Source organism: Cryptomeria japonica, chromosome 10 (assembly GCF_030272615.1).
Source record: "Cryptomeria japonica chromosome 10, Sugi_1.0, whole genome shotgun sequence".
NCBI classification, from domain to species: Eukaryota; Viridiplantae; Streptophyta; class Pinopsida; order Cupressales; family Cupressaceae; genus Cryptomeria; species Cryptomeria japonica.
Window position 1 is genome coordinate 773,739,025 of NC_081414.1, and position 27,100 is coordinate 773,766,124.

General features: G+C 35.6%; 1 protein-coding gene across 2 annotated transcripts in view; it reads right to left on the reverse strand.

Moving 5' to 3' along the window:
• LOC131026957 (photosynthetic NDH subunit of lumenal location 4, chloroplastic) overlaps nt 1-24,652 on the reverse strand; it is a 45,029-nt gene extending 20,377 nt beyond the window's left edge. Inside the window, exon 1 of one of the 2 annotated variants that reach the window (XM_057956949.2) lies at nt 24,121-24,652. In XM_057956949.2, coding sequence (XP_057812932.1) covers nt 24,121-24,501 — 381 coding nt within the window. In that variant the 5' untranslated portion in view covers nt 24,502-24,652. The remainder of the gene's footprint in view (nt 1-24,120) is intronic. The other variant, XM_057956948.2, reaches the window with a different exon arrangement.
• Nucleotides 24,653-27,100: the final 2,448 nt, after the last annotated feature.

Here is a 27,100-nt window from a genome sequence, read left to right on the forward strand (position 1 = left end):
ATCAACACTCCCAAAACTCTTGTATCTGCCTATTTTATCCTTTAAGTAATCATATGTTGAATGGAGAAACAACATGAACTTGTTTGTGAATAAATTAGGTTATTCCTATTCATATGCATTAAAATATCATTCATTATAGCTGACATGGTGTAGGTCAGCCAGTCAATTTTACAAGCATAACTAATACAGTCAGAGTGGCAGGGAGAAAAAATATGTTTATTCTTACAAGATCAGAAATATCATTCTAAAAGCATTGATAATGTCATCATGAGTCTATATGAGTTATGATTTCATCACTAACTCTTCTTGGTTCTAATTTGGGTTCACTGTTGTGTCTCTAATTTCAGATTTTCCTATGGTAGGTGAATATGCAATTATGGCTTCTCTAATAGCAAATGCCTTCTCAAAGCCATAATAGAGTGGGTAATCTACGTTGTTCCTTGGGAAGCATCATGGTAGTCCACAAGTAAAATGCATCATTCAATTGAATAAAGGAAACATAAATGCGTTTTAAGAAAAATATATTATAAAAAAGTGTGCAACCAGGAATGATATATTCGTTACTTGTGCCTTGCTAAGCATATAGCCAACATCATATACAAAATGACGAGATAAATGTGATACAAAAAATCCCTGTAACACAATTCAGTACAACGATTTAGACTGGGTTCCTAGAACAAGAATGGCTATCAATGTGTCATGAGGTCTTCATGTTGATTTCACAATTCAATAGCATTGTTGTCCCTCTCTAAGCCTAGACCAACATTTAAACATTTTAAGAAAATGTGGAACATGAGGGATAGTGCCATCTATGAATGGCATTTTTCAACAGATATCCATCCAATGGGATTGTTAAGAGGCTTAATCTACAAAATCTACTTCCATACTCCAAAATTTATCATGCTAAACTAGGTATAAATTCCTAAAATGCACCATCTTTAGAACCTTCTTGATCACTAGGGGAATGCTACCCACAATGTTGCTAAGGTCCTGTCCTCTAACCCTTCTAAGCTGCCAATTTAAAAATTTCAACAAGCTTCATAAGCTCATCAAATGTTTTGTGTGTTGCATAGCTCTACAAATCTGGAGTACTACGTATATGACCCAAGTATGGAAAATTTGTAACCTTATTGATGCCATGAACAGTGAAACCATCTTGTGGAATCTCATCTTTCCTGAAAACTCCTTCATACATCCAAAGATAGTAATCTTGTGTAAAATTTGGTTCCAAAAACACCTTGCTATGCTTAGTCATAAAATATAGAACATCAAAATGACATATTTTTCTCACCATCTTTCCACAATAAGAATCTCAATGCGACTATCTCCATTTGGCCACCACCTATGATTTTGCTTCCAACTATAGGGCATAGCTCCACAGAGTGATCTATGAATTGTAAACATTGATCGTTCATAATATGGTTAGTATGTGTAACAAACCATACACAGTTCCTTCCAATACATAAGAAAGAAATGGAGAAATCAATAGTAATATTAAAGCCTCTAACCATTTTTTCCATATAAGTATGATTTGGAATCCATATGCAGAAATAATCTTGGATTTGAAAAAAGGAATCCACATGCCCAATTTTGCAAATTGTATCTCCTACTCTTATCTCCTTTTCAGTATGATCCCTTTGGTGACAAGAATTTTGTATTGGCATAGAAGGAAGCAACAAATCTGAAAATTGCTCGTTAATGAGCCTAAAAGGGTTAATCCTTTGCATAATGAAGTAAGGGGTTCAAAAGGGACACCTCCTAAATGTGATTGGATTAAGGTGAACTCTGATGGTGCAATGAAAGCAAACCCAAGTCCTTCAAGTGCAAGTTGTCTGACAAAAGACCACAACAGAAGTTTCATAGCAAGTTGCAGTCAAGATTAGGATGGGTTTCCAATAATGAAGCAGAAACATATGCAGCTCTCCGTGCTATTTGTATGGCAAGAAAACCTACGAAACCCGGGGACGCGTCCCCTACCTGAAAACCCCCGTCCCAGTCTCGAGGACGTTTCAAGGACTTGGGGACGGCTAGGGGACTCCCCCCCCCGGTCCCCAAATTGTCAGAATTTTGAAGGGACGTCCCCAAAATGGGGGTACGGCTTCCCTAGCTGTGGGGGACGTCCGTACGTCCCGGGGACGGCTGGGGACAGATTGGGGACGGCTAGACGTCCCCCACATCTAGAGCTAGGGAAAAATATTAAAAAAAAAAAAGTCGTATTTTCAATTTTTTTTTAATTTTTCTAACATGGGCCCTCTATATTGAAAATTTTTTAAAAACGACTATCAATTTTTTTATTATTGAATTTGAATAGTTATGAAATCAAAATACGACTATCTATATTTTATTATTTTTCTAACATGGGCCCTCTATCAAAAATTAAAAGGCAACATTAAATTTATTAATTCATATCAAATATTTATAATTTTAAATTAATTCATATTATAAATTTTAAAATTTATAAATAGAAAATAAATTAAATAATGAAATATTATACTTTGCTTTTTAGTATTTACTTAGTACTATTTTGATTTCCATATCGCAATTGACAATGAAACAATATGGCAGCAGTGTGGCCTTTGGGCATTTTGTATGTTATTTCTTTAATATCTATTATGATATGCATATTGACAATGTGAATGAATTGAAATTCTGAATTATGAGTGCATATTGAGTATTGAGTCTATTGATAATGTTGTATCTTCGATGTTTGCATTCTAAAATGTTTTCATAGTATCATACACATGCTATATCCATGTTTTCATATGAATATAATGTATAGATGCATGCTTTATCCATGTTTTCATATGAACATTTAGAATTTTCCTATATATTTTAAATTTTCCCTATATTTTACATAGCCGTCCCCTTTGCCGTCCCCCCCCCCCCCCGTCCCCAAATTTGGCAAAAAAAATTGTCGTCCCAGAAACTCGTCCCCCTGTCCCCCCGTCTTGGAAACTTGGGGTAACGTAGAAGAAAATTGAAGGTGAATAACCTCCATCTTGAAGGGGATTCACAGATTATGGTTAGAGAAATTTCGAAAGGGCAGGCAGATAATTGGAAATTAGATAAGATCATTCAAATCATTAAAAATTTATTACTTGGTTTCAATAAGTTTAAGATTTCGCATGTACTTCGAAAATGTAATACTAAATGCTGACAAGTATGCCAACATGGCTCTTACACTTCGAGTTGGTGAAACCAAGTGGTCTGACGAGGCAAGTGAAAGGGTGGAGGTCGAAGCTGAGCAAAACATATTTTCAAATTGGTTCAAATATTATTATCCATTATGGTTGAAGAGGCTGATGCAAATGGCCTTACATGCATTAATAGAATTTGATAGTTCGAGTTTGAAATTTGCATTAATTGCTCCTAAAGCTTGGCGGCCTTGATATCATTTGGAAGTTGAAATGACGCTTGAAGCATGCGAATGGCCTTGGGAGGGAATTCCAAGTTGGTTGATTGATTGTTGCAAGTATGGACCGGATGAGCTAGAGGCATGAGAAAGGGCAATCATGTTGATTAAGATATGCAAGGTTGATGAACGAGATCTTCTTGCTAATTCACGAGGAGTGAGATTTCTTACGTGGGAAAAGGCAGGTTGTTGTTTAACAACGGCTACATCGTACGCATAGAGTGCAGAGATGGCATGCAAATTTCCAACGACATTAATAACTTGTTAATTGACAGGCTATCTTATATTTATTTCTAAGGTCGATGACGAAGTGTTTATTACTATGTAACCTAGGGACGCATCCCTGGCCTGAAAACCCTCGTCCCAGTCTCGGGGATGTTTCGGGGACTTGGGGATGGCCAGGGGATGTTTCCCCCCGTCACCAAATTGCCAAGAATTTAGAGGGGACGTCTGCCCTAGTTGTGGGGAACATTCGTACCTCTTGGGGACGGCTGGGACGTCCCCAACCCGCCCAAGGACGGCAAGACGTCCCCCACATCTAAGACTATTAAAAAATATTAAAAAAATAAAAAATGTCCTATTTTAAAAAAAAAAATTAATTTTCTAATATGGACCCCTATTAATTCAAATTGTTATTAAAAAAATTAAAAGGCAACATTGATTAAATTTTAAATTTATTAAAATTTAATTCATATCAAACTTTTAAAATTAATTCATATTATAAATAGAAAATATTAAATTCTTAAATTAATTGTTAAACATTTAAAATTTTTAAATTAATAAATAATAAATTATAAATAGGAAATCAAAATAATAAAAAATTAATTCATTAAACATTTAAAAATTTAAAATTAATAAATAATAAATTATAAATAGGAAATCAAAATAATAAAAAATTAATTCATTAGTACTATTTTGATTTTCATATCATAATTGACAATGAAACTATATGGCAGCAATGTAGCCTTTGGGCGTTTTGTCATTTTGTATGTTATTTCTTTAATATCTATTATGATATGCATATTGACAATGTGAATGAATTGAAATTCTGAATTATGAATGCATAATTAATTGCATATCAAGTATTGACAATGTTGTATGTTCAAAATTTACATTCTAAAATGTTTTCATAGTATCATACACATGCTATATCCATGTTTTCATATGAATATAATGTATATATGCATGCTTTATCCATGTTTTCATATGAACATTTAGAATTTTCCTATATATTTTAAATTTTCCCTATATTTTATATAGTCGTCCCCTTTGTCGTTCCCCCGCCGTCCCCAAATTTGGCAAAAATATTTGCCGTCCCGGAAACACATCCCGTCGTCCCCGTCCCAGAAACTCGGGGTAACATAGGTTTATTATGAGAATAGGCGCCAAGCAAAGCACAATTTGGCATTTGCATAGAAGTTGTTTGAAGTTGGTGTGAAAGGCAGTGACACAATGCAAGCAAAATTCTCCTTGCAGACCATCAAGCCCATGGTGGCTTTCTAGGGAAGGATCACTGATGAACACCTTACCCATGTCTTCAAAATATTTGAGCCGACCTTCATATGTAGGTTGAAAATTGTCTTAGAGGAGGAATATTTGAAGGCAGAGTATCAATATCGAACCAACATAGATATCACTTCCTTATTTCTAGCTTGGTGCTTAGAATTTGAGCTGAGTGAAACAGTCTTTTGGCTCATGCACAGCGGCGTGAAGGAGGACTAATGTTGGGGTTTGGCGAGCCTAATTGGAATGGCTCGAAAAGGGGAAGGGTTCATACGCCCTAGGGGAGACTGTTACATGTGAGTGAGTTTATCCCTCCCCTTCGTCCTTTTCTTCTGTGGAGTGCAAATGGAAACAAAGAAGTGAGACGGGCCTCGACCCAAAGTGCATTTCAAGGAATAAAAGACTTTCTCCCAAGGTCCAGGAGGCACAAATGGTTAGAGAAGTAGCAAAGTGGATACCAAGAGCCAAAGTCTAGGAGCATGCAAAGGAGAATACTCCTCCCAAGAGGAAGCGTGGCAGACCTATTGGGTCTTTCAGCTCAAAGCAGCATCATCTCTTGCAAGGTAGCTTATCCTCGACAACGCAGATACAAAGTGTAGGTGCAGATGACACGATGAAAACAAAGGATACAAAGGTTTGTGGGAAGAGCATAGTGGAGTAGGAATAGTGCTCTCAATTGATAAGTACTGTAAATTTTGATATTAGAAGATATAGAATGATTTAGAGCCCATTTTGTAAAGCATAATGTATAGAATATGGTGTATAGGGCTAGAAGTTTAGGTAGAAGGTGACTGTGAAATTTGTTTTTCAGACTTGAATCATATTATGTAAAGAAAATTTGCTTATTAATATAATGAAACATTTACCAATAAAAAATAAATAAATCTCAAAATTAAAAATATTTTCCATACATTAGGCTGCCAACAAGGAATTCATCCTCTTTTGCAAAACTAAAAGTTAGGGAGACACCACCATGCTTCTATTGTGTTATTCTGATGCAACTAGAAGTTGAGAGTCTTGAGTTATGAAATGATTTTATAAATGTGATATTTAATCCATCAAAATTTTCAATCTTCATTTGTCTTATCTTCTTGCCTGGATCCCATATTTTTATGTAGAAACAACTTTGAACCTTCAGAGAATGATCTACTCTTTTTGCATGCTCTTTCATCATGACAAGAATTTTGTGGTGACATAGAAAGTGACAAATCTGAAATATTTCCATGCCTATGGCTGAAAGTAGAATGCTCATCCTCATTTGCCAAAAGAGAGTTCATTGAGATATCCTCGACAACTCTATTTTTGTGATCCAAAGCCCATGAATTAGAGCTAACCAACTTTTTCTCTTAAAATCATATCCATCTGCAATGATACTCTGTAAATCAATCAATGGCTCACCATGTGCATGATTCAATACATTTTCCTTTATCTTGAACTCTTCGCTTTGGACAAGTGAATCTCGTTTTTTATGGTCTGCATTGATATTTTGCTGCCACATACAATCATTAGAAATCAAAATATCTTTTACTAATAAAGGTTCCCTTCCTTCACCTTGTATGGCAGATTTATTCCATTTTTGCACAATGGAAACCTTCATTTCCCCACCTACAATATCAATGGGTGTTCTTTTATCACCATTAGGATCCATTGGAACAACTTCCTCAATTTTTAGGCTTCACATTCAACATACAATGATGATTTTCCATTGAATTCAATTAAAGGAAACTTTTTTGATGTGAAATCTCATTACCAATTATTAAAAAATGTTTTTCAATTAAAATGTTTTTACCTTCAACCTCTGATTTTGACTCTTCTTCCTTATCTTGAACTTGTAATAATGTATCCATCGTTGCAGATATGATGGTGATGATATTGAGTGATTGACATTGATGTCAACATAATGGTTTTATGTTGACATTGATGTCTCTGATGTTCTTGGTATTGGTGATCCGGAATATGTGTTCCTGGAATCTTTGGTGATCCGGAATATGTGTTCCTGGAATCTTTGGTGCTCCGGAAGATGTGTTGGTAGATTAGATGTGTTGTTGGTGATTCGGATATTCTGGTTATCAGATATGGTGTTGATTGATGGTATTCATGCGTAACTTGGTTCCATTCTTATTTTTGGTATTTTGGGCAATGATGTTTGGCTCCGGATTAAGTGCGGAATTCGAGGAAGTGTAGCGGCTTTTGGTGTAGCGTGTGAGTCATGATTTGGGTCCAAAATTTGTAATGGGTTGATCTAATCGTTGATGTGTGTTGTGGTATGGTCTACTTCTCATTCCTTCCCACCACCAGAATGTTTAGTGTTGACCTATTTAGATCTCTATCTTGGCCAACATGGAAGTTTATGCTTCCCGGAAGACAGTATATATATGAGAATGATCTGGATGAGTTCTATATAGAAAAAGTGTTGCATTGTTTTGAAGATATGCGATATTGGAAAGGAAAAATCTGATTATTGGTGATATGTGAGAGTGTGTTGGTATTGAGGCATCGGAAATAGTCTGATTTTGCAGATTGTGTTTCACTGGTGGATTCTTTCTTTCTTCTACAGTGAGCCCACCTGCAGTAAGCATTCTAGCAATGAGCCACCCTTTGTAAAAATCACCTTAACCAGTGTTTTATATTGAGAACTAACATTCTCCGTGGTTTTTCCCTTCTTGGGTTTTCCACGTCATATCCGGTGTTCATTGTGTGATTTGTTGTATGTTTATGTTTTCCATGTTATATCTGTCTTAGTTAATTCAGTTGGTTTGGGTCTGGATGTGAAAAGAATAAAAAAATTGTTTTAAGTTATCAACTAATTCACCCCTCCTCTCAATTGCCTGGATATTCAACAATTGGTATCAGAGCTTTGGTTCCTTGGAGAAAAGATTAACCGCTTGAGGTAGATCCTAATCTGATGGCACTTTAATTGACTATTCCTATCTTTGAAGGATCCGAATCTAGTTTCTGGAAAGTGAAAATGAGAGGCTACCTAATATCTTTGGGGTACAACACTTGGAAAGCAGTGGAAACTAAGTATGTTCAACCGGCAAATGGTCATACTACTCCTTATGAGATTCAAGCTTGTGAAGAGAATGAAAAAGCAAGGTATACTATCTTTAGTGCTTTATCAAAGACTGAATTGACAAAGATTATTTCAATGAATGTTGCTTATGAGGTTTGGGAAAAGTTGAAAGCTATCTATGAAGGAAATGACAAAGTCAAATTATCAAAGAAGCTAACATCTGAGCGCAGATATGAGAACTTGAAAATGGAAGGAGAGGACATAACTAGTTATTTTCAAAAGGTTGATAGTGCAGTAAATGAAATCAAAGACCTTGGCAGCACCTTGACAGATGAAGACATAATTGAGAAGATCTTGATGTCCCTCCCAGAAAGTTACAGTGACAAGATCTTGGCTATTGAAGAAACCTATGATCCGAAGAAGTTCGCTAAAGAGCAGCTTTATAGTACTCTATCAGCATTTGAGATAAGGAAGTTTGGAAAAGACAAAGCTAAGACTGAGTCTGCCTTTAAAGCTTCTGAGGAAGATCTGGATGATGAAAATTCAGATGAGATGGAAGAAAACTTTGTAAGGAGATTGAAGAAAGACATCGGCAAATACAAAGGTATGTTACCTCTTAAATGTTTTAGATGTGGAAAGATTGGTCATAATGCTACTAGGTGTCCGAAAAAAGGTTCAAGACAAAAATCTAGAGAAAGTAAAGGAAAATTTAATAAGAAAGCCTATTATGTCAAAGATGATGTTGGTATTTCAAATGATGAATCGGATTATGAAGATGGTGATTGTTTGATCTTGGTAGAAAGAGATATACCTAAAATTGATATTCCTAAGACTATTGCTATTGCTTTACATGCTAGAAGAGATAGAAATGAATGGCTGGTTGATAGTGGATGTTCAAACCATATGATCGGTGACAAAAGTAATTTTGTGAAACTTGATAAGTATGATGGTGGTTTTGTTAGGTTTGGAGATGATCAAATAGCACAAATTGTGGGAATTGGTTCTATTCTTTTTTATGGAAAGCATATTACTGACAATGTTTACTATGTGAAGGGTTTGCATCATAATCTCTTGAGTGTTGGATAAATGTGTGAAAAAAGTTACAATGTTGTTTTCCAGGACGATGATTGTGAGATTCGGAAAGGATCCAGAATTGTTATTGCAGCAAGGAAAAGGATTGGTGGAAACATGTATCTGCTAGGAGCTACGAAGCATTGTTTATTATCTCAGATCAATGATAGCTAGCTCTGGCACTAGAGGATGTGTCATATCAATTTTGACAACTTAGTGAAGATTAGTTCATCAAGTGCAGTAAGAGATTTACCGAGGCTGACCAAACCAGACAACAACATTTGCAGAGATTGTCAAGTTGGAAAGCAAACAAAAGAACTTACAAAGGAAACATTCGTCCACCGGATTGTTGGATTTAGTGCATACAGACCTATGCGGTTCGCCCAGAACAAGGAGTATACAAGGTGAGAAGTATTTCATATTGTTGATTGATGATTACTCTAGAATGTCATGGGTTGCATTTTTGAGAGAGAAGTCAGAAGCATTAGAGAAACTCAAAATATTCAAAGCTAAAATTGAAAATGAAGTTGATAGAAAGATTAAGTGTTTGAGGTTTGACAAAGGAGGAGAATTTAATTCTGATGAGTTAAACAACTTCTGTGAGAAACATGGTATTAGAAGACAGTTGTCTGCCCCAAGAACACCTCAACAGAATGGTGTAGTGGAAAGGATGAACTGAACAATTCAAGAGGCAGCCAGAACAATGATCAAAGGAGCAAAACTCCTGGAAGTCTATTGGAGAGAAACAATTCATACTACAGTATACACTCTTAATAGAATTCTATACCGGAAAAAACATGGAAAGACATCTTATGAGCTATGGCATGGTAGAGCTCCGACAGTAAAATATTTCAAAGTATTTGGAAGCAAGTGCTACATTCGGAGAGATGAGGATAATCTTGGAAAATTTGACAGCAAGGCTAATGAAGGCATTTTCCTAAGATATTCTACAAGGAGTAAGGCATATTGATGTTACAAGAAAAGGATGAACAAGATTGTTGAAAGTGCAAATGTGAAGGTTGATGAAGACATTTCTAAAGAATCTGACAAATTGGCAGTATATGAGTCTAATGAACCGGATGACAGAAAAAGGGAAGAAAAGATCAAAGAAAGAGAAGAAGAAAAGGAAGCTCAAGAAGCTCCAACATCTACGTCTAAGACACCAAGATATGTTCAAAAGAATCATTCAATGGAGATAAGAACAAAGGTATCATCACTAGAGGCAAAGCAGCTCAAGAACAAGTTCTGTTATGTTTATTTTCAGAGACTAAAACCAAAAACAGTAGAGGAAGCTTGCAAATATCAGAATTGGATGAAGGCAGTGAAAGAAGAGTTGGATCAGATTGAAAAGAATCAGACACATGGGAATTAGTTGACAAATCGGCAGATAAAAATGTGATTGGAACAAAGTGGGTATTTCGGAACAAGCTGGATGAAGATGGAAAGGTTGTGAGAAACAAAGCAAAGTTGGTTTGCAAGGGTTATACTCAGATTGAAGGCATTGATTTTGAGAAGACATATGCCCCGGTTTCTCAGATGGAGGCAATCGGGATGTTTTTGGTTTTTGCAACTTTTAAGGATTTCAAAGTTTATCAGATGGATGTGAAATCAGCATTTTTAAATGGAGAATTGAAAGAAGAAATTTACATTGAACAACCGAAAGGATTTAAGTTGAAAGATGATTCGAACATTGTTTGCAAATTAAAGAAGGCCCTATATGGATTGAAACAAGCCCTAGATCTTGGTATGGAAGGCTAGATAAATACTTGATTGATCAAGGTTTTCAAAAGGGTTCGGCTGATAGCAATTTATATTTCAAAACTGATTCAGGTAAAATCTTAATTGTTGTAGTGTATGTTGATGACATAATTTTCGAAAGAAATGAAGTTATGTGTAGAAATTTTGCTAATGAGATGCAGAAGGAATTTGAGATGTCCACGATTGGTGAAACCAGTGTGTACACCTATGACCACTGGATGCAAATTGACAAAAGATGATAAGTCCCCTAAAGCAAATGCAAGTCAATACAAATCAATGATTGGAGGACTATTATGTTTGACTGCCACTAGACCGAATATCATGTATATAGTCTGTTTGGCTGCTAGATTTCAACAAGAACAAAAAGAATCACATGTTGTGGAAATGAAAAGAATTTTCAGATGTCTAAAAGGAACAGAGGAGTTTGGTTTGTGGTACCCTAGAAGTTCAGATATCACTCTGACAACTTATACTGATGCAAATTGGATTGGAAGTGTTGATGACAAGAAAAGTACAAGTGGTGGAGCATTCTTTCTCGGCTCCCGGTTAGTTGTTTAGTCAAATAAGAAGCAGGATTTTGTCTCTTTATCTACAACTGAAATAGAATATATTGCAGCATCTTCATGTTGCATACAGATTTTATGGATGAAGCAAACTTTGAAGGATATTGGTGTAACATTCAATGAGCCTATCTCTATTATGTGTGATAACACTAGTGCAATAAACATTTTTAAGAATCCAATATAGCATTCCAAAACAAAGCATATATCCATTAGGTATCACTTCTTGAGGGAAAAGGTGTTGGATAATGAAGTAAAGCTTGAGTATGTACCTACAAAAGAGCAGATTGTAGATATTTTCACAAAGGCGTTGTGTAAAAATACTTTTGAGTATCTCCAACAGAAGTTAGGGGTTTTGCCCCTTCCTAGTGTGAACTAATGGACATTTGGTTGTGCATTAGTCCAGTGAACTACTTGTATATCATCATCTAGACTACTGCTTGGGTGCTTCTACTTTTTCTCCTTCATTTCCCCCACATCTATGACTTGGCTCCCAAGGTTCCTTGCATGTAAAACAAAGCCTTTTTCTTCTAAGTTTATTTTTGGTGTCTTCTTTTTCACTTGCCATAGGAGAGATCTTTTCTTTTGTATTTTCCTCCTTAGCAACCTTTGATTTCTTTTCCCTTTATCTTCTCTTGTGTAGGTATTGTTGCATGGTATGGTTTTATCTAAGATTCTCTCTAAATTTATTCTTCATCTCTCCATTACCTTGATTTTTGTTATGTCCTTGAACTCTTTTCTAAGGCTCACTCTTCCTAGCATGTTCTACATATGCTTTACAAGACAATTCAGATTTGATCTCTTTGGGTAGAGAGTTGTAATTTGTATGCCATCTATGAACCTTTTCAGGATCAAGATCTTTATACCTTTCATAGCATGCCATGTTGCATTTATTCAAATGACTTAGCTCTCTCAACCGCTACAGAATTTTCATGCCATCTTGCAACTTTTGAAGTTTATTGTCCAAGTATTAAACATCCAAAGATTCATCCCATAATTCAAATTAACAACTTAATTTACCCTACAGGCTGGCAAGATCATGCTCTGATAACACTGTAATGTCCTAAACCAAAAATTAATGAATATTCAGATCTGAAAATTATATTTGCAAATATTATGCCAATTTCACCCAAAATCACCAAAACTAGCCAACTAATCTTGCATGGAGAGGAAAACAAATTAGTGGACTGTACAAAAAAATCATTAAAATGATTTTTCTGATGTGATTAACAAATGAACAAGTCTGAAAATCTGATTTTAACAGTAACAAAGCTAAAGTTTCACACTCCGAAAGTCTCCCACAAATCCACAAAACTATGCCAAAACTAGACTACTCAATTTCCTCCAAACTTCACCAAAAGAATATCAAACCAAATGAAACTTCGTGGAATACCAAAGAAATGAATTTTCTGATATTCAACAGCAAATAATCAGGTCTGAGATCTGTTGATGTGTTTTTTATGCACATGCGAACACAGAATTAAATACCAAGGTATCTTATCCTCTCTTGAACAAAGTCATTTGAATGCTGAAGATTTGCCTGAGGATCAGTCGAAATAACTCCAAGGTTCTTATATGTAGTGTCTCTACGTGTGGATAAGCTCTTGTGGTATGATGTGATTATGCTGGAATCACAAGGGGACTTACATTTGAATGCTTGAGCGTTTGATTTGCTGGAACTCAAGTCCTACCCACTCACTGGGAAATAAAGAAATATCAAAAGCATAGGGTTTTAGAGAATCTATTCCAAGACCTAGAATGTAAGAAGGTAGATGATCGACTAGGTGGAGTCCTACTGGGTTGGGCCTCACCATCAGGTTGAACAATCCGACACCAACTCAGTGCAATCTTCTAAGGGGTGCTTCAAATATGTTTGAATCGTTACACCATCAGACGCTAATCACCATTCAAGTTAATGCATGAACAATAGACGCATAACAATTCGAGATTAAGCTCATTTAATGCCAATTGACCACGCAGGGCGCCCTTACAGTCAGTAAGAGGCTAGTGGTTTGGACTAGGCGGATTCCACGCGAGTGCATTCAGTAACTTCTTTCATTCAATCTATTCATTTACCATCTAAAACAAAGATTCAACAAGAAACCATGCATATTGCAAGAAACAACACATTTCACCTTAACTTCAATGAAAAATGAGGTTCATTTACAATCAAGGCAACAATTTCTTGCCTTCTCTTCCTAATCTACTCTAATTTCTATTCTATTTGCTATTCTATGTTACTGACTATTAGCTATTCTAACCTCTATCAGCCAACTATTAACCTTTACAAATGAAGAGCCAGAGCTATATATAGAGGGCTCTTTACAATTCAATGGCTCTGATTGATTTAGAATGAATGGCTAGGATTTCAGGATGAAAACCCTAATTAGGGTTTGTTACAACAAACTCTCTTAGCCAATGGGAAAATTACATTTCATGAGTGTGGACCAATAGATGTCAGGGGTAGGTGCCTCAAAATTTGTGTCATCACTGGCGAGTCAGGTACATTGAATCTGGACATGTTGATGTGGACCTATCTGATTGGAGGAACAGTGACTAGGATGCCACCTTGTCTTGCGTTTGTGCTTGGTCAAGGAACGTTGTATTTCTTGATATTCAATGTGATAATGATGAGAAGCTAACTTTGATTAACTCTTCTGAAACTATCTACTTCTTCAACATACTCTTGCATCGACCTTGATTGATCCTCCTTCGTCCTTGATGTACTCGATGAATGATGTACCTCTCCTTGACTCTTTTGTGCTTGATGAGGGCTCTTCGCGGTTAAGTCACTCCTCCTCTGGTAGCTCACCTCGCCTTGAAATGTTTATAAGATCTTTCTTCTCTACCATCTTGTGATTTCTCCATGTGATAGAATGAGGTCCTTGAGGATAGTTAGCTTTGTTGTTTGCAACTCCTTGAACACTTGAAGTCCTTCAACTTAGAAGCACTTTGAGTCCTCCTCCATGCATTTGAGGTGTCTTTAATGATGATGGAACTTGAATAGGTCCTCCTTGTCCTTGTTTGTTCTTCCTTCTAGCCCGGCCTTCTTGATTGACAAAGAAAACAAAAGATGATTAAGTATACATAATATATTCATTCTAACATAGCATTTAAATCATCAACAAGAAGGCATTGGGATTAATTTCGCTCTGGACCCTCTCCAAGGACAAGACCTATAATAAAATTCACTCTGGACCCTCTAGAAGGGTCAAGAGCAAATTTTGCATTTTGCACAAATTCTTCACTTTCTCATCATTTTTCTTTACTTCAGTTGTCTCCAAGGCATGATAATGTCCTAGTTGAGGTTCCAAGGCATGAAATTAGGTCATATTTGAAGCAAAAAGGAGGGTCTTAGTAAAATTCGCTCTGGACCCTTTGGAAGGGTCAGGAGCTTAGATAAAATTCGCTCTGGACCCTTTGAGAGGGTCAGGAGCAAAATTTGTCATTTAGTCTCAATTCCATCATTTCCTTTGCTCCAATCATCTTCTCAAGGCAAGTATACATCAATCCTCTCTCAACCATGCCTTAAGAACCAAGATTTCAACCCCAAACAAGGAGCAAAATAGAGGTTTAGGAAATTTCGCTTTGGACCCTTTGGAAGGGTCAGGGGCGAAATTCTTCCTTTGATGCCACTCATCTTCCATTCATCATTACTTTTCCTTGAACTCAATTTTTCAAACCTCCTTCTATCACCATCAAGTCAATTTGCCCTCAATTTAGCTGAAAACAAGATCTTTTGGGTGCATTAGGCGAAATAGGGAGTCCTTCTAGGAATTTCGCTCTGGACCCTTTGGAAGGGTCAGGAGCGAAATTTGCTTCTCTAGACTCTATTCATACTCAACTTGCCTTGGACTTGTCTTTTCCACCCTCACCTTATCATACTCAAGCCAATTTACTCTCAAAGTGATGTCCACTCAATGCTTTTGGTGACAATTTAGGTCATTTTAAGGATTTCGCTTTGGACCCTTTGGAAGGGTCATGAGCTTAGAAGGAATTTGCTTTGGACCCTTTGGAAGGGTCGGGAGCGAATTTTGCATTTTAGGCTTAATTCACATCCCTTTTCACTTGGCTTTATCTTAAACTTGACTTTTGAATCCTTTCTTTGCCATGCAAGACCACCATTCAATGCTTCTAGTGAGGAACTAGGTCATTTGGGGAATTTCGCTCTAGATCCTTTGGAAGGGTCAACAGCGAATTTTGCAATTATGCTCAAATCCCTCACTTTTCATCACTTCACTTTGTTGTACATGTCAATTCTCTCTCAATAATGCCATAGGGATAAGGTTTATGATGCAAATTAGGACCAAGAAGAGAGATCCAAGGAAATTCGCTCTGGACCCTTTGGAAGGGTCAGGAGCGAATTTGAGGAATTAGTGTTATATATCATTCAAACATCCAAACTTCACCCTCATTCACATTGTCCTGGCCTTAGAACATGCTAACAAATCACCTTAAGGAGGCGCCTAGTTCAAAATGTTGGATCAAAAGCACATCCTGACAATTTCGCTTAGGTACCTTTGGAAGGACAGGACCTAAAGAGGAATTTCGCTTTGGACCCTTTGGAAGGGTCAGGAGCGAAATTTGCTTCTTAGCTCAATTTCCTCATCCCATCTCGTTCCAACTTGCTCACAAGGCATAGATAGGTCATTCCTCATTCAGTCAAGGCGTAGGAGCAAGCTTTTATAGTCCAAGTTAGGACCAAGAGAGGATTTTTAGGAGAATTCACTCCGGACCCTTTGAGAGGGTCAGGAGTGAAATTCTTCTTTAAGCTCAAATTCCAAATTTTCCCATGATCCAAGTGCATTTGGCTATGTTTCAATTCATTCTCAAGGCCTAGATAGGTCATCCTCTCCTCAATCATGACTAGAAAGCAAGGTTTGTGGTCTAAACTGGGAGCAAGACAAGAGTCTAAGGAAATTCGCTCTGGACCCTTTGAGAGGGTCAGGAGCGAATTTCGCAATAATGCTCAAATTCTTGACCTTTTCTCCAAATTTCCAAGTCTAAGTTTGTCTAAGGCATCTCCAAGGGTCAATTCAAGCTAATTTCCTCCCAATCCATGCCTTAAAGTAAAGTTTTTGTCCAAAATAGGAGGGCAAAGAGAGCTAAGGAAGATTCTGCTCCTGTACCCTTGAGAGGGTCAGGAGCGAAATTGAGGTTCTCACTCAAATTCCTCATTCAACTCTCAAGTTTTCAAGTCTAGGCTTGGTTGTTAGGCCCTTCCTAAGGATAAATAGGTCAGTTTCACATCGATCAATGCCTAGAAGTAAAAGAACTTCATCATTCATTAACTAGACCAATCTCAAACCCTCAAAGAGAAGAATCCTTGAGAACACATACTCACAGACCTTCATTCACTTCCTCAACTCGATGACATAGGTCTCAAAAGGCAAGATTCCTAGCATGATACAAAGACTTCCTCAAACTCAATCAAAACTCAACCCTAGAAGCAAGACCCAGGCCTAACTATGAGGAAACTTTCAACAGAGACCCTGACCTAGACCACCTACTGACCCACTTCAATTCAAGTAGACCCTGCTATCCTAATGATCTCTCTAGCAACTCCCTAATGCAAAGATTAATAGTCAAGAACCTAAAAGACTAAGCCAAGAAAACCAACCCTATAAAGTAAAAAGTAGGGGTCCCCGTTTGTAATGGAGCGATGTGTGAATACGTAACAACAAGATCTAATCTACAACAGAAGCAATCGATTTGTCTGTCAACATCCAAATACTACACAAAACTCACAAAGTATGACAAAATTGGTACATTTGATTAACTCCCAACACCACAAACAGAAATAATTTGAGTTATGTTGATGTGTATTTTAGACACTTCAAACACAGAATAAAATACCAAAAGTATTCTATCCTCTCTTGATCAAAATCTTCTTGGATGCTAATTTGAATGATCAACCAAGATGACTCCAAGGTTTCTATAGTCAGGTCTTGACATGTAGATAGCTCAATTGGTTGATGTGATTGCTAGTAATCCAAGGGGACTTACATTGAATGCTTGAATGTTGAACATTTGGACGTTGCCGGAACTTAGATTCTAACTCCTTGCTTGGAAAATAAAATGGCAAAAAACATAGGGTTCGAGGAGTCTATTCTAATCCTAAGAATATAGGAACGATGGGCAATCTTTGGTGAAACTCGACTAAGCCTTGCTTTGACATGCAAAGCAGCAACTCCACAAAGCTTAGTGTGATCTTCTAAGGTAAGTACATGATGTTCAAATCACTATCAACAACAAGGATACCATCAAGGCAATGCATATCAAAGTGTGAATAGCAATTGAAGTTAAGCTTATTTAAGGATTTCAGTTGACCACACAAGGCAAACTTACAATCAGCAAATTGCTAGTGGTATGGATATATAACTTTCACCATTGATCATGCACAAAGTTCTTTTATTCATCTAAACAACATGAAAATGAATTGAGAGGTAGAGACCATGCAACTTGTTGAGATAACACATCAAATTCACCATAGCTTCAATGAAATCGTATGCTCTTTACAACAAAGTCTTGACAACAATCTTTGCCTTCTCCTAATCTAAATTATATTCTAATTGCTAACTATTGATTTCTATCTATGAACTAATATCTATTACTCTACTATTGTTATCTTCTATTAACCCTTTACAAATGAGAAAATTGAGCCTTATATAGATAGCTCTTTACAATGAATGGCTCAAATTGATTCACAAATCAATGGCCAAGATTACAAGATGGAAACCTTAATTAAGGTTTGTTAAAACAACTCCCTCTGACCAATGAGAAAATTACATTTAGGTTCAATCTTGAATGTGAACCAATAGAAAATGGGGGTAGGTATCTCAAAATTTGTGTCTCCATAAGATGAGTTAGGTGCATTGCATCTGGACATGCTGACATGGAATCTCTTGATTTGTTGAGTGGTGACTAGGATGCCACCTCAATTTGCACTTGTAGACTTGATAGATCAACACAAAGTGTTTGAACAATATCTCTTGATACTCAACGTTATTCGAATTGCTCTATATGATGATGATGGTTGATCTTCCCTTATTCATGATATGATGATGGTTGATCTTCCCTTATTCATGATCTTAATCTTGTCATTCTTTGGTGTCATTTTTGACTTCATGTTGTGGAATCCTTGATTTCTCATCACCTCCTTGTAGTGTGAACCTTGATCTTGATGTTGTCTTGTTGTTGAACCTAAGTCCTTCATGCTGATGTTGTTCGCTCCATCTTAACTTTTGATGTTGATCCTTGATATTTGATGAACCCTTGAATGTGATGAACTCTTCACAATGCTGATTTTCCTTGGTATGATCGAATGGTCTTTCCTTTATACTTTGGAGTCTTGACTTCTTTACGTTGTATCAATCCTACAAGAACAAGAAATTTTCCTTAAAGAATAATTACAAATGAGAAGCAATTCTTGAAAACCTCTAGAGAATGTATATATAACAGCTCTTACTAATCTTGGAAATGACTATCTTGGGTCTGATTTGTGAATTAAGCTTGCATCTATGATTTTCAAGTTATTTCTGGTCGAATGCTATGTGAATTTTCACATAATGATGCCCCTTATCTGCCTTCAACTCGATCCTAAAACTTTCTCTCAATCAAAATCGCCCTCTTAAGAGTATTTTGATCAAATGCAATGATCAAAATGGTTGTCAAATTCGCTGCTTGATGCTGCGTAAATCAAAATTTGTTCCCAAAATCTCTGCCTTGGAATGAAATTTGCCTTCTTGAGTTGCAGATCAGAACTTGTTTACTGGCTTGTTTTGAATGATGACTAAATGAATTAGGAATACCCTCCTTATATAGGCACTTGATGAAAGGAGGTGTATTTTCCCTTATATAGGCCGACTTGCATCATATAAAGAAAATGTTTTTTAAATTTTCAAATTGTTGGGCGCTCTTGTTGTGTTAGCTGACTTGAATCAAGACAAATGCTTATTTGATGCTAAAGGGAGGTTGGCAATTTTCTTTTGTCTTGTAAGAGCGGTGAATTCAGGCTCATTCGTAGTAACTTGAGCAGTGAAATACCCTTTGTTTGCACCATATGCTAGGTGGCCCTAAAGACTGTTAATTTTAGGATCAGACTGATAACAGTAAACAGAAAATAACAAATGCAACACACATAACACAGTGATACCCTGGGTGGAGGTGAAAAACCCAGCAAGAATGTCTCAAATCAGATTAGGATAAACACAGTAGCAGATTACAATCTTAACCCTTCTTAGGGCACACAATAACTTATCTGATATATAGATCTGATCAGACTTGATGTCACCACTCAGAATGCAGATTGCTGATCATATATTGGAGTTCCCTTGTCTTGGAGAGAGGTCGCTCAGCATGAACAAGAGTTCAGTAGTGCATAGCAGGTTCGGCAGCCCAGAATGAGAGTTCGCCCAGCCTAGGAAGAGTTCGCCCAGTAAGGAAGAGTTCGCCCAGCAAGTTCGCTTTACCTAGAAGTTGATTGCTCAGCATAAAATAGGATTTCGCCAGACCTAACACAGGTTCGCTGACTGGGACTTCAATTCGCTGCTCTATGATGATAACTGAACCTCAAGCTGCTGCCCTTTAGTTATTCGCTGATGCAGAGATGATTCGCACAAATGAATGACAGATAGATTGCTTGATAAATATGTGATCTTCAATTGATCTTACATATATAGGGAATGATCCATTTAATTACCCTTGGTCAGCCTTGTATAGTTTTGGCGCCAAGTTACAATTTAATTTCACAAGTTACACCCATCGCCCAAATAGGGCCTGACCCAAATAGGGTTTACACATTTACACAATAAAGTAGGATGCCAAAATGCTAAGGCCAACAGGCCACTGAGCATTTTATGTACTAGGTCGGCCCTAGAAGGGATCCAACCTAGCTACACATCAACAAAGACTTCATTTGTACTTCAGCATTTTGATCTTCATTTGTACTACCATTTGGCATTAATCCTTACATTTGATGTGGCAGCATTTTGGGTTTCATTTGTACCAAGTTCATTTTACATTTCCTTTGTACCACTTTCATCTTGCCAAATCCGAATTTGAAGTGGCAGCTTTTGAGGCTTCATTCATACCAAGTTCATTTTGCATTTCGTTTGTACCACTTTCATTTTGCCAAATCCGAATTTGAAGTGGCAGCTGTTGAGGCTTCGTTCGTACTAAGCTCATTTGGAAGATTGAATTTCACTTGCCTTCATTCACCAAAACAAATTGGACTTTTAAGCTTTGTTTGCACAAGATAGAAATTGACTAACATGTTTTCATCTCTCCTAGCGTCAATTTTCTTATTGCTAATCGGGGATTTCGTCCTCATTTGCACAAAGTTGATGACTTGAAACCTTCTAACTTATTTGAAATCGCTCAAATCTGGCTTAGGGTGGCAGCACTTGGAAGATCATTTGCACAAGGTTGGATTGATCAAATTTTGATCATTTTATTGATCTGTTAATTGTATGAATTATTCTCTGATCTGCTTAGTGCTTCCTTATATGCTGCTATCTTGACACATCACACCTTGTTTTTGACTTCTTCCTTGAATAGGTTACTGATATTTATTTTACATACTTCTGATCTGGTTCTTTTTCTTCTTTGAAAGTTGATCCCATTGTATAATTCAGCCTATATGATATGAATTCGCACATGATCTTTATTTAGATCTGGACTAAGTTGAATCTGTGATTGATTTGCATGAATATCCACCACTCCTCCTTGGTAAAATTTGCATTTCTGTTTTAAATTTTCACTTCTCCAGGTCTGATTTCAAAGTCTGCTCCTGATAAGAATTTGTTAACAAACTTCTAGACCTCACCTTGAAATCTGATTGAAATTTCCCTCTTTACTGGAGTCAGACCTAACCTGCTACAGTTCACTAATTCTCTGATCTCAAATTGCTTTGAATCTGATATAATTTGCCTCTTATTCACTTTTTTAACCAAGCTTTATATGAAAAAATGAACCATCATTTCCCTTTTAGGAGACAGAGACAATCTTGAATTTTCTGGAAATCGCCCTTTCAGACCTACAAATGATATATCAGATCTAGATCTGCACAAAATTAGGCAGGAAAACACCCAAATTTGAATATAAATGACTTGTTTGTCCTCACGAATTGCTCCTTTTATGATCTGATTTTGAATTTAAATCCTCAATTTTTTGGTTTAAGTGACAAATTTTTTATTTCAAAAGCCAGCTTCCTTATCTTTAGCTCCACACCTTGCAAGGAAATGGTGAGGTGGACGTTTCTTTTTAAAAAATGCCTTAAAACTTTTACCTTCTTTCCAAAGTTTTGGTGGGCAAAGGAAGTGTTGTACCTCACTTCATCCTAAAGGAAGAGACTTGATCAGCTCCTAAGCAACTACAAATAGAAGGCTAATAGCAAAGACTTGATAACTACCAACGGCTAAGCTGAGACAACTAACCTAGAAAGCAAAAAAAGTGGGGGTCTCCATTTGCAATGGGGCGATGTGTGAAAACGTCATAACAAGTTCCAAATAGAAATACCAGCTTATAGATCTCAAGTGGCTTAATCTTTTGTTTTTTTTCTCTTCTATGATAGGTTGTTTTGGTTATAGATGATCTCTGGGAGTTGTGGTTCAATCATCAACTCCAATGACTAGAGCATGCTAGCAAAAGGGAGCTAATTGGGTTAAACGCCTATTTGTTGCATTTGATAAAAATATTGTCAATAGGATATCCATGTTTTATGTTAGCTGCAAATAAGGCATTATATGAGAAGACATCTCATTTTGTTAGCTACAAAAAGCCTAAAAATAGAAAGAATAATGATGAATCAAATGCCAAACTAGAAAAATAAAATGGATCACAAAAGCAACGGATTCGTCACAAAAGGAGTGGAAGGAGGCAAAATTCAGGATGGGTTCAGCCAAGGTCCTCTTGGACAAACGCACTAAGCTTTTGCAGCACCCTGGCTAGATCCCTGCCAAACCAAACCCTGATCCATATCCAAGCCAAATTGAAACTGAACCTATGGGTTTAGGGGGCCAAACTAGTAACACGGTTTTAAAGTATTCAAAGAGTAAAATAGCAATAGAAGGGATACCTGCCTCTGTTTCTGTGGCAGGGTTTAGATTATTGTTTAAGCAATGGCGGCAGAATCCATCTAAGAACATTTGCAGAAATAATGAAAGAGGGTTGATAGAGTTGATACTGGCCTGATTTTGCCAACCAGCCTTAAGAATTAGATAGGAAAAACTTTCAACGTTTTGGTTTGGTCTCTTTCCTCTCTGGTTTGCTTCTTTAAGCCTCTGATATTTAGATAGAAACCCAGCAGACTAGATTCCCTTTAGGCCTTACCCATGAATAGATAAACACCTTCTCCTATGAAAGAGAAATCTGCTCCTCGTATGTTTACATATCAAAGATAAGAAATGCCCATAACCATGATCATACCACCTTGAGGAGATATTTCTAGTCACTAATACCTCTTTCTTAAGCTTCCTGTTGGATATATGTTGTAAACTTTGCATGTTTTACAATCCTAATAGACTGTACATCTAAGCACAATTTGTGGGGTTTACGGACCAACACTCCCACAACGTAGGAGTTCCAAAGAAGCAACACGTGCCCCCCTCAAAAAAAAAAGGGACCCTTTATCAGGGTTCTTTCTCAGTCCATGAATTTACACCCCATTGTGTTGTTATATCACTTAGCGGTTTCCTACAGTGATTGACCTATAAATACTTGCACATAGATTGAGCTTGAGGACAAGGAAGAGATATCTTCTCGTATTGTGATCAGTTTTGTGTTAAACAATAACAGAATGTGTTTTTGCTGAGTTTTTCCCAAAACAGTTTCCAAAAACAAAAATCATGTTATGTGAGGATAAACATCCTGAATCGTTGTACTTTTATTTTTTATGAGAGGATTTAAAATTCTATTAGTATTACTTCTCTTGCATAAGTTAATGAATATCGTTTCTCTATACTCCATCCCTACCACCATCCCCAACTCTTGGAAAGTTGAAAAAATAAACAAAAATAAGCTATACTTATAGATATCAAGCACTTGATATTCCCGGTCAGTTGGCATCAACCATTTCCAGGCTGTAATTGATATTCATTGTCAATTGATACTATGAGAGAGTTTGAAAGTAAGTGAACCGATGGTTATACCATTTATAACTGAAAATATTGCCAAGCACTTCGATATTCCCAATCAACTGACATCAATCATTTCTAGTCTGTAATCAGTATTTCCTGCCACTTGATAGAATTTGGAAGTAAGTGAATCTAAAGTCATACCAATTTCTAACTGAAAATATTGCCTGAAAGCATCAACTAAAGATAAGTTATAATTCAATTTGTTTTCAATATGAACTTTGGTGTATTGACCCAAAAGAAAGATACTTAGCCCTGTTCTCATACTTCTCGCGTAATTTGCCAGTACATTAGAAGAACAGAGCCAGATCTCTAATGTTCCTCACATTGTTTTAGTTCTCAGAGATGGGAGGTTTCAATAATGTAATTTGTAATGTCCAAGTGGTGGTTGTGAAGTTGTATTGGAAATGATCATAAGGCCCTGAACAAGGTTGAATTCCTTCATATCTATAACCTATAACTCTACAGATGTGGCAAGGTTATGTAATGATTACTGGGTACACGACGACTGATAATTATTAGAAACATGCCCAACCATATCCTCGCCAAGATTGACCAAATCAAGAGAAAAACTGACAAGACTATGTACTTGGTATTACCAACTCTGAACAGCCTTTTGCAATAATTCAAATGCAATGCAAGTTGATATATAGATAGAATTGAATGTACCAAAATGAGTTCGCCTTGAGGAGGTTCGATCCCTGTGCCAACGACCATGTCACAGTATCCAAGCCCAGAGGGTGCAAATGTGAGCTCACAAGATTCCTCCTCCTTTTTCTCTTCCTCTGCTTCAGCTGCAATTGGCATAGTCATTGTAGCTGCTAATAGCCCACAACCCAATTCAACAAACCTTCTTCTGGAGTTAACAGGGTGAGGTCTTGTGCACTCTGAGGTGACAGGGTCGAATACAATCCCTCCATCTGGTGATAGTTTTTCCAGCCTGCAGACATCGGACTGCCTGCATTTCAAGCGCACAGGGCGCTCGGCCGAGGGGAAAGCTCTGTCAAAGATTGGTCTCTGGGTAAGAGGGAGGATTGATGCAGCCGCCATTGCATTGAATTTCGATGTGGCTCGAGATAAGAAAAACTGTGGCAATTATTTCAAATATCCGTTCAGGTTTAAATTCTATAACCCAAGTGGGTTGATCCATTATCCACCCATTAGATTGCCAAGACTACTCTTGTGGTGAACACCCCAACTTAGAAATGGCATATTTAAAAGGGGCATATTATTAGCATATATATATATATATAAAAAGTAAGTCATCAGATACAAAGCTTTAATTTAAATATGTTTTAAGTGGAATAAATAAAAATTAAAACTTCAATATGTGTTGGCTTAGGGACATATTATTAATTTTAATTAGTTAGATGTAATTAAATCAATATAATTTTAGTTCATGTGTTCATTTATTATTATTAAAATATTTTATTTTTTTAATTGGAAAAATGTGTATTAATAAAGAAACAATTTATAATAGAGATGTCTTATTAGTACTTGTCTTGATTATTGCAATGGGTTGTGTGACTTGTTATTATTCAATTGAATTTTTTCTTTGGATGCTCTTTTTCAATTTTTAAATAGTTAACATGCATGATTTTTAAGTTTTCAAATTGTAGAAATTGTTTTCCTTCAATCTTATTGGCTCAAATAAAGTTTTAGGTACATTAAAATAATATTTAGTTTGTTTTAATTTTCTTTTCAAATTATTTAGAAATCCTCATACACTTTATATAAATATTTGATAAATCTAAACTTTTTTTTTATTTGATATATGAATAATTTTTGCCTTTATTATTCAAACTAGGTGAAAATATTTTGATGCTAATTAATTGATTATTAAGTAATTGTGAAAATCTTGGTAGTTACCATTAGAAGATAACCAATCTTTTACTTTTCAAGTAATTTATAAATAGCTCTTGGTTGATTAGGTTAGGTTAGCATTATGCTCATCCAATTTAATACTATTATTATTAAACATTATTAATATAGTCATAAAAATTATAATCATATAATTTTTAAAATAAAAAAAATTCTAATAATTAAAGTATTAATATTGTTAATAATATAATAAGTCCACAATAATAATATAAAATTAATATTTTTATAATAAAAATTAAATATAAGATTAGATTATGGTTAAAATTGTATATCGTTTCATTCAATAAATATTAATGTAATATATTACAAAATAATAGTGTTTAAGAAAATAATACAATGAATATCAGTGAAAAATAATATAATAATAAATACAATGTAATATAACAAAAAATGATCTCACTTTTCTCTCTTTTGCTAAAAGTAAATATTTAAATTTTCTTTACTATTATTGAAGTATAATTTATGATTTGTTCATTAATCACATTCTCAAATAAATATTAAATTTTAGATGAGCTATAATATTCTTAATTGAAAAAAATTAAATATTGTTTGCATAAATTTATAAAATGAATAGTTTTACTAAGCCTCTCATTTATTTATTGCATTTATATGTACTAGTTTGATTGAGTTCTTCGATTTGGTTATAATTAATATAGTAAATTATTAATACAAATAGGGTTAGGATTATAGTTCAATTAGGATTAGATTTATAGCTTAGTGTTAGCGCTTAATTAAATAATTAAGAGTAGTAGGGTTCAATTAGGGTTAGGACTATGATTCAATTAGTGTTTAATTAAAGTTCAAAAATAAATTTTTGAGTTTGGATTAAATTATAGTTATAATTCAAACATGGTTAGGGTAAGGATTTAATTAGGATAAGGGTTAGGTATAAAGTTAAATTGGAGTTAGGGTTAAGGATCAATTAGCCTTATAGGTAAAACTTTTGATTTAGGGTTAGGGTTAAATTATGGTTAGGATTCAAAGAGATTAGGAATAAAATTCAATTTAGATTAGAGTTATAATTCGAATTAGAGAGAGGACTTTTATTAGAGTTAAAATAGGGTTAGGGTAAGGGTTAAGATTAGGGTTCAATTTAGGTTAGGGATTATAGTTAGAGTTCAAATAAGATTACAACTTAATTAGGGTTAGGATTAAATTAAAGTTACACAAAACTATTAATCTCTTGTATTTGCTAATTGTTTGAAAAAAGCATACTCAATTACTATTACATATCTAAACGGCAAGTACTAGCCACTACGCGGTACTTGTTAAAAAACTATTGAGTTGATGTATTTTGATTAATTGGTTTGTACAATAATTAAGACATTCACTTAATGTATTAAAATTTAACTTGAAAGCCTAAAAATTAAGGATATCGTGTTCTTCATCAACAATACATTTTGATGGATTCCAACATAATATTTTTAACGTTTAAGTTAGTTTCTCCATAAATTCCTTTTCTTTTTCCTTATATATCCATTTTAGGAAGGTATATGGGTCACAATTGATGGTGGATAATTTTTTCCTTTGATCTTAATTCTTTGTTTATATGAGATATTCTTGATAGCCAATAGCTTGACATTAAGAGTAGGATAAAGAACATGATTAGAATATTGATTGGGTGCTTATTCCATATGACCAACATCTACTAAATGGGAGGTGGGGATCCATGTTAGATGACCAAGATCTAACCCTTGGTTTTAATTTTACAATTTTATGAAAAACATCATGGCATGGTATGTAATTTTTTTAATTTTTAGACTACTTG